The 12,650-nt window shown below is 35.5% G+C and overlaps 1 protein-coding gene across 1 annotated transcript in view; it reads left to right on the forward strand.

The window, feature by feature from the left end:
* The first annotated feature begins 3,657 nt into the window (after positions 1 to 3,657).
* Positions 3,658 to 12,650, forward strand: part of ATP11A (ATPase phospholipid transporting 11A) — a 61,520-nt gene continuing 52,527 nt past the window's right edge. The window contains exons 1-2 of the mRNA XM_054381774.1: positions 3,658 to 3,669; positions 5,019 to 5,141. Of these exons, the coding sequence (XP_054237749.1) occupies positions 3,658 to 3,669; positions 5,019 to 5,141 (135 nt within the window). The remainder of the gene's footprint in view (positions 3,670 to 5,018; positions 5,142 to 12,650) is intronic.

The following is a 12,650-nucleotide window of genomic DNA, read 5'->3' on the forward strand; positions in this document are numbered from 1 at the left end:
TCAAGCCACAATATTTTATGTAGCTTATTGCTAGGAAGCCAATTCCTCTTCTGCCTGCATGTACGAGGCTTTTGCAGGAAATGGCAAGAAGGATCAGGAAATCAAGATTCAGCAGATCATAAAGGAATGGTTTGGTCAGGAAATTTTCTGAATTTAGCACCATTTTCTGGGTTTGCTTCTAATTGCATCCGTTGAGTTTATAAATAAATGTTATTTTTGGTGAAAATCTCTTTCAGACATTTTTGTGTGTCTGTTTGCTAAGAAGAAACACAGTAGTAAATACTCTGTAGCAAGAGATCCCATGACAGTGACATCTCTCATCAGAAATGTGTTAATTAGTCATAGGAGTTACTGGGAGAGAGTTCTGGGTTGGTTTTTTTTTTTGTTGCCTCTGAAATGTTGCATTTTGCTGTTTCATTAAATTTGTGACTTAATGGCATCTGTTCACGTGGTTTATAGATCCATGAAATAATTTACTTTGTAGCACCTGATATGAAAGTAGTTCTTCTTCAGATTATAAAACGTGATAGGAAATTTATAATTTAACGCTTCCTTTCAAAAGATTCTGCATTTTATGGTCAGATCTACTTTTAAAAGGTCATCAGATGGAATTTGGAGAGGTTAGGTAAAGATTTGCACGCTGTGCCATTGTTTGTATAGGGAGGTGGCTGCACGATTACTTGCTGAATGGTGCTGGGTCAAGAATAAACAAATGGGTACCTGTATATTTGACAAATAAAGACAAAGATGAGTTTATATGATCTTGTGGTTTGGTAAATAATGATGGCAGTTTGCTTAAGGTATTGGAAAGAAAATGTTTTAAGTTCTGTTTTTGTTTTCTTTAGTGAATTACAGATTTCTGAGATGGGAAATTTTAATAGTGGTTAATTGTTAAAAAGCAATTTCAACAATTGTTTTATTGAGGTCAAATAGTAGTGTTCTATTGAAACACCAGACTGTTTGCCAAAGCCTGCCTGTAGGAGCATCAAGTATTTCTGTGTGAAAGAACATGAATTACAACCTGAGAAAGTGAGGCTTTCAGATCCGTGGTTAGTGTGTACTGTACCCTTTGAACTTTTTGAGAAAGCACTGAGCTTTCAAAAAGTAGGAGAGACTATTATTCAGCAAAGTATACTTACAGCCTGGCCAAGGCTCATTTTGGCTGAGTTTTCAGCTGTATTTAATGCATATTAATTTATTTTAGTAGTGTTTGTTTACATTATTTGAAGAGAGAATATAATTTTGAACAGAAGATTATTGTTACTAGTTACATCCAAATTACTAGTTTAAGGGGAGAATCAGGAAATGTTGTACAGTGTTTCCACTGATTTCCAAATCATAGATCTCTTTACTTAGAATCTTTTGAGGTCAGTTACTTTTCTGAGAGCTACCACTAGAATCTTCCTGCCATCCTTTTGCTGTCACCTGTTGAATACTAACCCATTCGTCTTTTCAGATAATACATCAACAGAGTAATATGAAGGTGAATCTCAAGCTGGTTTCAGTTTGCTTTTTTAATATCAGGAAAATAAGCTGCATGATTATTTGAGCTCATACATGCATTAAGGTATAATAAGCCTGTTAACTGGCTCTGCTTAATGTTAAGTAAAGATGACTTAGTCTTTTATTCATATTTGCTATCCATATTGTTCACCCTGATTTGAAGAGAAAAAACAAAGAAATGCTTCTTCATTTATGTGCTAATGAAACTAGGTCTCAGTACATTGAGCTTTATACTATTAATGGAAACAAATAATGCTAAGGTTTATTTATGGTTTCTTGGACATATCCTTAATGTGCTTAGGTAATAAAGTATTAATAATGAAAATAGTGAATATAGCTAATTATTCTGGCAGAAGCATCAGGTGTCTTCAGTTACCCTGGTGTCATTATGCAAATGATCTTGCATGTGCAGTAGCTGAACATTAAAAGAACTTCGCAGGTGAGCCGTATGAGGCATTCAATTTGTGTGTTTGGATTTCTTCAAGTGGCATGTGCCCTGACTTCTGTTTTCCTAAAAGCATCTATTTTCTGTTTTTCATGCAAGTGAGTTTCCCTGCGGTTGTACTGAATAATGCATGTTACTTGTTGTATTGCAGTTTTACCTTGCTGAAAAGTTTGACCTTACTCTTCCCTCATTAAATTTTTGTATGTTAAAAAAAAAAAAAACGAACTATGCTAGCAGGTAGTTGTTAGAAGTGCTTTTGTACCATTGCGCTGAATTTATCAATTTGTGATAAAAACCAGATCCAGCTAAGCTAATAGAGTTGGTCTTGATTTTTATATCCCTGCTCAAAGTAAATTTTACACAACCTTTCTTTAGAGATACAAATGTCAGGTTGTGACATTAAATTGGCTTACTTAGTGTTAGCACAATACTCTAGGGCTGTCAGACCTTTTAGGACTAATAGAAATACAGGAGAATTCTGTTTAGAGCTCTGTCATTTGTACTTCCTAGCTTGATAGGACTGTTTTATGTCAGCTATGATAAACATCAGTTGATACTGCAATTTTTGATTCAATTTTTTTTAATGTTCTTTTGAACTGATATAATATCCTTATCAAGAGTCTTCAATTGGCACAAAAAAATGAGAATTTTCAGGCTGGGCCTGAAGGAGAAGCATAGGGATTTCTTCATGATGTTCAAAGGTTTGTGTTTAATGTACTGTTCAGGAATATCTGACAGTCCTGTGTTTCAAGAAGTATCATTGGCACAAGTGTCAAAAAATCACGTATTTGCATTCAAATACACTTGACAAGGTAAAATATATTGTGTTCCAATAAAGTGATTAAAAACACTGCATTTTGTTCTTGGTGTGGAAGGAAGGTGGAAGGAATCTGGAAATATTTTCACTGCTTTACCTTCCTTTCAAAATATTTCAGCTTGCTGAAAGATTTCTGCTTGGTCTTCAGAAGTGAACTGAATGACAGCTTGGTGGTTAGTTTTTGGTTTTGTTTTGTTTTTTCACTTTTGGCAAGTCTAGTAAGTGATATAGGGTTGTCTGGCTGGAAGATCTGATATGTGACAAATGTTGCATGTGCACTAACACTGAGTCATGGATAGTTACAGAGTTTAGCATACGATGTGTCTAGGCCACCGGTGTGTCTTATGAACAATTGGCACTTTTATTTCCTTATATGAAGACAAGTTTCATGTAATTCAGTGATTCGTAATTATTGAATACTGAATATAATTTAAAAATAGCTAAGAAAAAGTTAGTGTTTACCTTTGGTTTTATACTTAGTTTTGTTATTTTGGCCTTTATTAGCTTCTAAACATAATGCCTTCTTTTTTTTGTAATGTGCTAGAATTAGTAATGATTTAGATCCTTTTTAAATAGTTCTAGTATAAGCATCTGGGACAGCCAAAATTGCTTTTCTTTAAGCCTCTTCTTTAATGTTATGTTTTACTACATGACTACTCAGCTATTCTGTGCTTAATAGTCTGAGTTAATTAGGTTTTCTATCTATATTTTTGATGTTCCTTCCCACTCCCAATAAAGTTATGTACATCACAGATCATTATTTTATAAGTTTAACTGTTCCAAATTTTCAGAATATTGCAAGATTTTATAGACTTCAGCAATTTCTGTTGAAAGCTTGTTCTTTGCATGTGTTGTGAGACAGTAGACTAATGCTAATGAACTAGTAAGGGTAATGGTAAGGCGAGTATGTGTTTCAGAAATTAGTTTTATTTTAGACATAAGAGCCATTTCTGTACTAGTAAAGTAAATGGGCCCAGAACAATTGGTAGCAAGGTTAGCATAGAAAAGAAAGATACCATGTCTGTGGGATTAAACTTTCTTCTAATGTCCTTAACTGCATGACTACATCTAGCTGCTTTGGGGAGTGATGCTTTGGTTGGGTTAACTATTAAACTGTTCCTGATACTTGCCTGATGTTAGTTTGCTAAGAAGCAGTCTGACAGTTCACTGTTAGAGCCAGGCAATCAAGCATCAGTGCCCAGGTGTACTTTTGGGATGTGTTTAATATACTAAATAGATGCAGAAGATGCAGAAAAGAAGCATCCTTTTAGTAAGCACAATGAAAGTATGTGTAAAAGTATCATTGCAGCATTAAGCAGAGTTATTCAGCTGAAAATTATTACACGTTTTGGTATTACTCCAAACTTGACCTAGTGGTATTGAAAGAGTTGCTGCCAGAGCTTCTTTGTGTAGGACAAAGTATTAGCAATGTATTCTACAGAATTGCTGAGATACTATTTTTCTTCGTGTGGTAGATGAGAATTAGTAAAACTATCAACTCGGGGATGAGCACTTTGTAATCGAAGTTCTTAACAAAAGACACACTTCTAAAAAAAAACCAAAATTATTTTTATGTAAATACTTGGATCCAATGATATGCAATGATACCCACTTTTTAAAAAACAGTGAATAAGAAGTATAGAACTTCTAATTTTGAACAAGTTCTAAGTGTGGTGGAGTTTCATGATGTAAATATACAAACATTTACTTTGACTTGCCTACCTTTTTTATTTCTTTTCTAGACACAGCTTTTATTAAAGAGCAAGGGACATGAATTGACAAGCTGAGGTCTTTTACTGATGATCTAGGAATCTATAAGTCCATTCATGGTTGGGGAAATTGTTGAGATGCAGGGTTTCACTGTGCTACAAATAAAATACAAAGTTTTGGCTGGCTAGTCTTAAAAATAAGGTGTACTTGTCATTTAACTACTACTGACTAGTAACCACATAAACACTAATACCAAATTTGACAGAGTCTCTTAAGTAATTTTTTTTCCCAGCTATAAAACTATGAAGTCAGAAAAGTCATTTTCATGGATTCTCTTTTATTGCCTTAAGGGAGGGCAGAGTTTTGACTACTGACTTACATTTATATGGTTTTGTGGTTTTGAGGTTATACACAAAAGTGAGGGTTACCAACCAATGTCTGTGTTCATTATCAGATGCATTATTAGTTAATTCAATGTGTGATTTATCTTACTGCAGTAATACTGAGTGAACTGTGACACAATCACATTTTTTTCCTCCGTAGTGTGCTGGAGAAGAGAATTGGGTGGACAGTCGGACTATTTATGTTGGACATCGTGAACCACCTCCAGGCACTGAAGCATACATTCCACAGAGATTTCCGGATAACCGAATAGTCTCATCAAAGGTAGTAGCGTTTTCTTTTGTTCATTAACATCAATCAGCTTCAATTACTCTTTTTGTATTCATCTTTTTCCTCCCAAGATATTCTAACTATACTTCTTACATATTTCTCCTTTACCATGACTGGCAGAGTGAAAAGGAAAGTATCTCAAGTTTCTTCCACAGAAACTAATTTTGAAATTACCTCTTACATGAACAGGAATAGAATGACTTCTTCAACATTTACCCTCATACATAGTAGTCTTAGAATGACACTGTGCTTTTCCACAAAGGAGTGAGAAAGCAATTTTCATTTGGGGCAACCCTGGAGTAAAGAAAATCTTCCCAAGGAAAGACCACATCCCTTGTAGTCTAAGGCAATACCTCAATTACTAGAAATAGTATGATCAATGTAAGCAGTCAACAGTTGAATGTCTCCACAATAATAGTGCCATTCCCTTCAAAACCTTACATTGACAAATGAAAATAGTTCTTAATCTCTTAGTATTGTGATACACTTCAGAAACCTTCCAGTTGCCCCTTGCTATTACTAGCAATTTTTTCTGTAAGCTTCATCATCTGTGAGAATTTGGGTGTTGGTACTTCCCACCTGGCCTGCTTTAGCTAAAGATTTTTACTGCAATGGCATGGAAAACTGAACATTCACAGCTTATTATATGGTTAACAGCCCAAGAACTTAAAGGTTTTAATATACTTAGGCTTCTGTCTTCACATGCCACAGACTTTCAACCACTTGTGAAATAACTACTTCAGTAGTAGCATTGTCAACATGAGGAAACAAGTGCTTGCCATCATGGATCTGAATGCTTGCCATCCATTTAATATAATGGCAAGGCTGCAATAAATGCCACACTTTTCTCAAACAATGTCTCATTTCTTACATGAAATTTTATATTTTACTACCTTCCTTCACTGCTGTTTTTTACTCCCTTCTTTCTATACTTCGATTAAAAGACAGTACAATAAAAACCAGTATAGCATCTGGGCATCTTTATTTAGATGGAATGTTTGAAAGGTAATGCAGTAAGTTAACCAGATGGAATAGAGTAGACCAGTGCAGTGAGAAATCCTATGCCCTACACATTAATTTGTGTTGCCTTCTGGATTACTGAAGAGTAATTTATGGAAAGATTTTTTTTTGTCACTTCTGAGACAGTTATGTTTGTTCATCTTGTACATCTCATCTGGGAAAAATGTAAATAAAACCATTGAAGTTACTGCTGATGCTTTTTGAAATAAAAACGTCCTACTCATCTCTGCAAAATGTTTGACATCTGTTTTGTGATGATGAATTTAGTGGAAGTTTCAAGTTATCATGCTTCTCAGAGTAAGATTTCTTTAAGTATGACTTAAACCTGGATTGAGCTGAGGATACCTGCCAGCAATTTATATATATGTATGTTTTCAACTAGTTGAAAGAGACATCACTACGTTTTTATTTGGATATAAAGTATGTTCAGTTAAATGTTTTAGATGTTAAACTCTTGAGGTGTGAACTGTGTCTGTATTTTTACATAAATGAAACATTGGAAATAATTTTTTTATATAGTGTTTCTCAAGTTATCTGTTTATTGATATAAACTTTTCACACTTTTATTAAGTCATCGTTGTGAAAGTAAATACAGTGGAGATGTTTCAGGAGGGAACAGAATTCACTTAAGTGCTTTATAATATTGAACAGTTCCTTAGACTGCTGTGAATTTAGTATTAATGACAGCTGTCTTTATATGAGATCTTTCCATGCTTTCTTACCAGTACTGTCACTTTCAAGTAAACTATTATTCACGTGCTCCATCCCAAACAGCCCAGGTAAAGTGCCATCATGACTTGACTTGCATTCATTCTGGTTCTGTAAGCTAGCTAGCCAATAACCTTTTGCTCTGTCCTTGTCACTTGTTCCTTTATGAATTCTTTGGAAGGGCCACCTTGCACATCTTAGGAAACACAGACCTAAGCTTCCTGAAAAACGGTGTACCAAATTAAGATGGGAAATCCATAGTTCTTAGAGTAAAATAAAAATAACATGTGTCCAAGCACACTGTATAATGTTATCTCAGCCATGAAGGGTATTTAACCTTGTGTTTCATCAGTAAAACTGACAGTAAGTTTCAGCTGTGATTTTATAGGTTTTTAATGCTTATGTAAGAAAGTATATGATCGCTCTTCAAGGATGAGGAACTCTGATCTTGCAAGCACATTTTACCAATTTAAGACAAACTGAATTTCTAAAAAGGGTATTTGAAAATCACGAGGAAACCTCATGAATTACACTATACCTGTACTAACAAATATCCTCTTATAAAGCCCTGAAAAAATACGACAGCTTGAAATAACAAGGAAAATCTCATGTTCTTGTTATTTGCTTCCAAACGTAAACTTTACTGTGCATCACCAAAGATTTCATGGTGTTAGCAAGATGATAATTTGATTCTGGTACAGAGGGATATTTCTTGTATATTGTAGTGTCACTGTGGAATGTGGTTAATGCTCTGTCTGCCTAACGACATGTTCCTTGTCATGAAAAATACCTGGACAGACCTTGGCCAGACAAAAGTGCTGTTTGGATTTGATGTGTTAATTCAATAATGTTTTTTAACAATGTATTACAAAAAGGCTGTGTTGAAATAAAAAAGGCAAAAATTTATGTTGTTTGGATTGTGCATGCAGTTTTCTTATGTTCTGGAGGTGGTGACGTTTGTAAGGTGGATGCTTGTGTTGGCCTTACTTTTAGCTACTTCAGCTGCTTAGGGTGTTACCTGTTGTGTACCCTTGATTGAGTTTATCATATGACAATGATGCAGCCTGGCAAAATATCAGCTAGTGGAAAATCCTGATGTTTCAAAGAAGTAGTAATTGAATTGGCAGGGAGTTTGCCTTTTTTTTTTCCCTTTAAAATTTTTTTACATTTTAGAATTATTTACTGATTAGTAGAATTAGTATGCTAAAAGGAAAGTGAGTTTAAGACATGCAGCAACAGCACTTTCAGAACATGGTGAGAAAGAACTTTTCCCCTTCTTCTGAAAAGGTAACAAGCTTTCTGTTGTGTTGTTATTGTGTTGGGTTTTGTTGGTTTTTTTGCTTGTTTTTGTTTGTGTAGGGTTTTGTTTGTTTATTTCTTTGCTTTTAAGACTGAATTACAAGGTAACTTACTAATATGAAACTTCCTTAAGGTCCAAGCTTTATATTTTTATGCTGGGAGTATCCCAGTCAGTATGCTAAACAGATTCTCCTTACCTGCATAGTAATATGTGGGTATGCCTGACCAGCTAAGAATTTCCACATGTCCATCTGGTGCAGTATGTTGTCACCAGCAGTAGATGCCGAGGGAAGAATGCAAAAAAAAAAAAAGCATGGAGTGATGCTTTCCCCAGATACTCTTACTATTGGCTGGTTTATGTCTTAGCCATTTGTGAGTTGAAAGCGATGATCTTTGTATTTAATAATTCTTTCATGGATTTCTCCTTTGAATTTTTTATTACTTGCTCGGACCATGTAAATTTTCTGAATGTATGTCTAAGGCACAGTTAAACTGTAGAAATATTAGCCAAAAGAAACAATTGTCATTTTGAAACTTCTACTTGCTAATTTCAGTTCGTGTTCCAAGTTCTTGAATCTGAGAACAGCTATTATCTCCTGTTTATCTTCTTGTTTCTGTTAGTGATCTCCCTCCACATTGTTCTCCAGGCTGAATTACCTTAGTCTGTTCAATAATTGCTTGTGTGGAAGCTAGTTTTAACTTTTCCAAAGACAGAGAGTTTTTAAAGATGGAAAAATGCACAAAGCATTCAATGTATAAAACAATAGATTTATACAATGGCATAATGATGTTTTTACTTCTTTAATAAACTGTAAATAATTTCTAATATTCAAATTACTTTTCCTGATGTTGATATCTTTACAGAACTGCTATACTTAAAGGGTCTTACTCATTTTCAGAAAAGTAGACATTTACATCTCCTGTTCTAACTGAATCAGTCAACTGAAGATTAATTGGATGTGTGTTTTTCTCTTGAACAAAGGGGAAATTTGAATAGGAAACAAAATCTTTTTTGAAGCGACAATATGAAGTTCTGCAAGAGTGTGTTTAATTGTATCTGCTTACTGCTTTTGACAGATCCTAAAGAATGAACCACAGGGAAAACCTAAAAATTTCAGAGATTCCAGGATAGCAATAGCCTCTCAAATGAGAGATCAGAAACTTATCAGTGTGACAGAAATAATTGTAAGTGTCAGAAGACCTAGGATCATTCTGCAGGAGGAACAATTGTTTTCTTTGCATACCACTTATAGAAAAAGCTAGGTTAGAGAGACTTAGAAAGTCTTTTATTTTTCTTTTCAGTCTGTGGGTAATCAATACATATGATTTTGCCTTGATGATCCTGTTTTGAAATGCTGTACAAATGTATTCATTTTGCTGGGCCCAGAACTGTTCCCAGTTTTGTGGGGTTTTTTTGGTTCAGTTTTTCCACAAATAATACTGTGTTCTGTTGTTTGCATGTTTCCTTGGGATTTCTCATCAAATACTGGTTTAAACATTGATTTGTATGAAAATGGCATGAAACAACAATGCTGCATGTTGAGAAGCCCTATAAATTGCAAGGGAAACCCTAGCTAGTTTCAGTGCTCATCTGATTAATTGTGAGTCATCTCAGCCACAGTGACTAATAGTTAAATAAAGTTAAGCAATTCTGATATGTTTCAGTGGATGTTGTTGAAGCATTCTTTTCTTCCAGCAGAAATTCATGCCTTTGTGCTATATCTCTTCCCTGCAGCACTCACTCTTAGTGTCTTTATAAAAACACAAAGATGAAGGGGGTTCTGATTTCTTGTTGGCATATTTAGAAGAAATGTTAATACTGAAGCTTAAGGAAATATTAAAATGGCCCCACCAAGATGAGCCCCTTCGAAGCCAGAAGAGACCTATGTTGTCCCACACCTCTCCAATGTGAAACTTTATAAACTGGAAGAATTTCTCTGGCCTCTCATGGGTCATGACATAGCAGTTTGGAGATAAGGAGTTCAAACATAGCCTCAAGCAATGGCATTCGAAAGTCAAAAAAGCATCCAAAGCCCAGTGGCAGCTGGCATTGTCATGTGTTTGTGAAGCTGATAAATATGTATGTGTAGCAGGCCATGTGGGGGCAGGGAGGATGAGTAGACACAAATATGTATGGGATGGGTACCAACGCATGGAAAATTGTGTGTACCTCTTGGTGTAGACACGCAATCTGCTCTAAAAGCAGCTGTAACATAGAGGGTAGATGGATTTGATAGTCTGTCTCTGTCTGGTGTCACCTCAGGAACAGCAATACCTGGGATGGGATGGGAATTCATGAGCATGCAATTCTCCTTCCAGGCATGATAATAGTTTCCTTCTGTGGACATCTGCCAGTGCCTAGAGAGAGCAAAGAGCTGTTAAGTCTTTATGATTCTGACTGGGATGGGATTTCCAGGGCAAAAGCTCTCTGCAGCATCCCCTGCATTCCCCGGAGAAGCCATCTACCCTTCCCCTGCCTCAGCCCAGGATCAACAACAATCTTCTCTTTTCTTCTGGTACTGCCTCAAACAGCTTTTAAGTCAGATTAGTGTGGAGGCTGCATGCAGCAAGAGGGAAGCAAAAGAAAGGAAGCAAGGCAAGCTAGTTAAAACTCCACGCCAGGGGGGACAGGTTGCTCACTTGCACCCTTTCACACTTTCTTCTGTTTTCCTAATGTTCTCTGTGACTTTTATCTTTAGTCATCCTTGCTATAAGTTTTTTGGGTTGTTTTTAATTAGGTTATCTTCCAGATGTTGGGGGATGTGTTTTTCAGAGTTGTTCCTGGAGGTATAGCCACTATTAGCTGATGGACTTGCTGCACAATAACTATGAAAGACTTTATTTGCAGTTGAAATTCTGTTTTGCCAAGGACTGTTATTAGGGAACCATATGACAAAATACATTCAAATAAATCATCTGAACTGATTTCCCCAAATCAGTTTCTTTTTTGTACTTTCTCTGAGTGTGCAGGTGATGCTTAGTCACATGCAAAAGCCCTTACATGCTACAGAGCTTACAGTGACCTGTGTTGTAAACCATCCTGTATCGTGTGGTGTGGAGAAATGAGTCTCTCCCTCAGTGGAGTGATCAATGCTGTGCGGGTGGCATGCATGTTAATACTTTCATTGAAATACCGTTAACTGTGTATTTCTAAATTAATTCCAAACTGTCCTCAATATTCTAAAGTTCTTTTCAAAATTTCATGGATATTAGTATTGCAGTCAGACATGAGCACAGAGGTCTGAAGTTTTCCGTTTGAGGAAGATAGACTTGAAACTGATTTAATAAATCAAAGAATACATACCAGTTTTGCTGTAGGCTTCCTGTGTAGTTATAAGCAAGTTACTTAAGGTAGGCAAACCACTCACTCACCTCAGTTCTTAGGATTTTAGGTAATTGTTCTTTTTTTTTTTTACACATGCTTTACTGTAGCTTTCTCAGCAGTTATTAGAATTCAACAAATTATGTTTTAGTAAAGTAACTTTTTTATAAGTAGATCTAATTTTAAAGAAATTGCTAAGCTTTTGATTGGACCTTGTTCAGCTATTTTGTTGAAGGACAATAACTATATATGTAGTATCTTTACTTCATTGTTTTAATAGCATAATAATATATAAGGATTTATTATATATGTTACATGCATGCATATACCTACAGTCCAGTTGCTAAGCTGGTATCTTTGTATCATCTTTTGGTAATTGATCAGAGCTTTTATCTGTTCTTCAGGGAAGAACAAGTATTACTATCCTCAAGAAGGATTCTGTTTTGTAGAAGGAATGAGAATCAGCATAGCAAGATGTCTACAAACGCAGGGCTGAAGCAATGTAGTAGATATTTTTGTTGGAATGGTTTTGAGCGTTTACAAGAAACAGCTGAAAAGGTTGAGGGAAAGGAGTGAAATCAGAGCAGAGAGGTGGTGACTACTGTAAGAAACTGAGATGTTGACACAACTCAGTAATGCAATGTGAAGTGCTTTTTTCTTACTTTCAGGCTTTGAAGTCAAGTGATTACTTAAAATCTCCTCTTACTTAAGAAAATATCTGCCTTTTAGGACAGAAAGAGAAGCTTGAAACATGAGCCAAAATTTTGGCATACAGGTATCAAATGAAAAGGTCAAAATACAGTGCTTAGAAAAATTTAATTGTTGTAAAGAACACTTTTTTTTTTTTTTTTTTTTAGTTCATGAGACTGGCTCTAACAAGTGTTGGAGCTGGGAGCAACACAGCATTAACAAAGAGTATGCAAGAGCTGATGAGATGGAACAGGGGCATGAGTACTATAGGGGCATGAATACTGTAGAGGTGTGTATAAGTAGTCCAAACACATGGTTACAGAAACACACCAACACTGCAGGTGCTATTTTATTATAAATGGAAAGAAAATCTACTTCAATTATGCTGTTTTGAGTTGAGGCAAGCTGATTTTACAGTCCTTCGTGTCACAGTGCTTCAGATGCATCTCTTCACACTACGTGTT

This window comes from Indicator indicator, chromosome 1 (genome assembly GCF_027791375.1).
Source record: "Indicator indicator isolate 239-I01 chromosome 1, UM_Iind_1.1, whole genome shotgun sequence".
NCBI classification, from domain to species: domain Eukaryota; kingdom Metazoa; phylum Chordata; class Aves; order Piciformes; family Indicatoridae; genus Indicator; species Indicator indicator.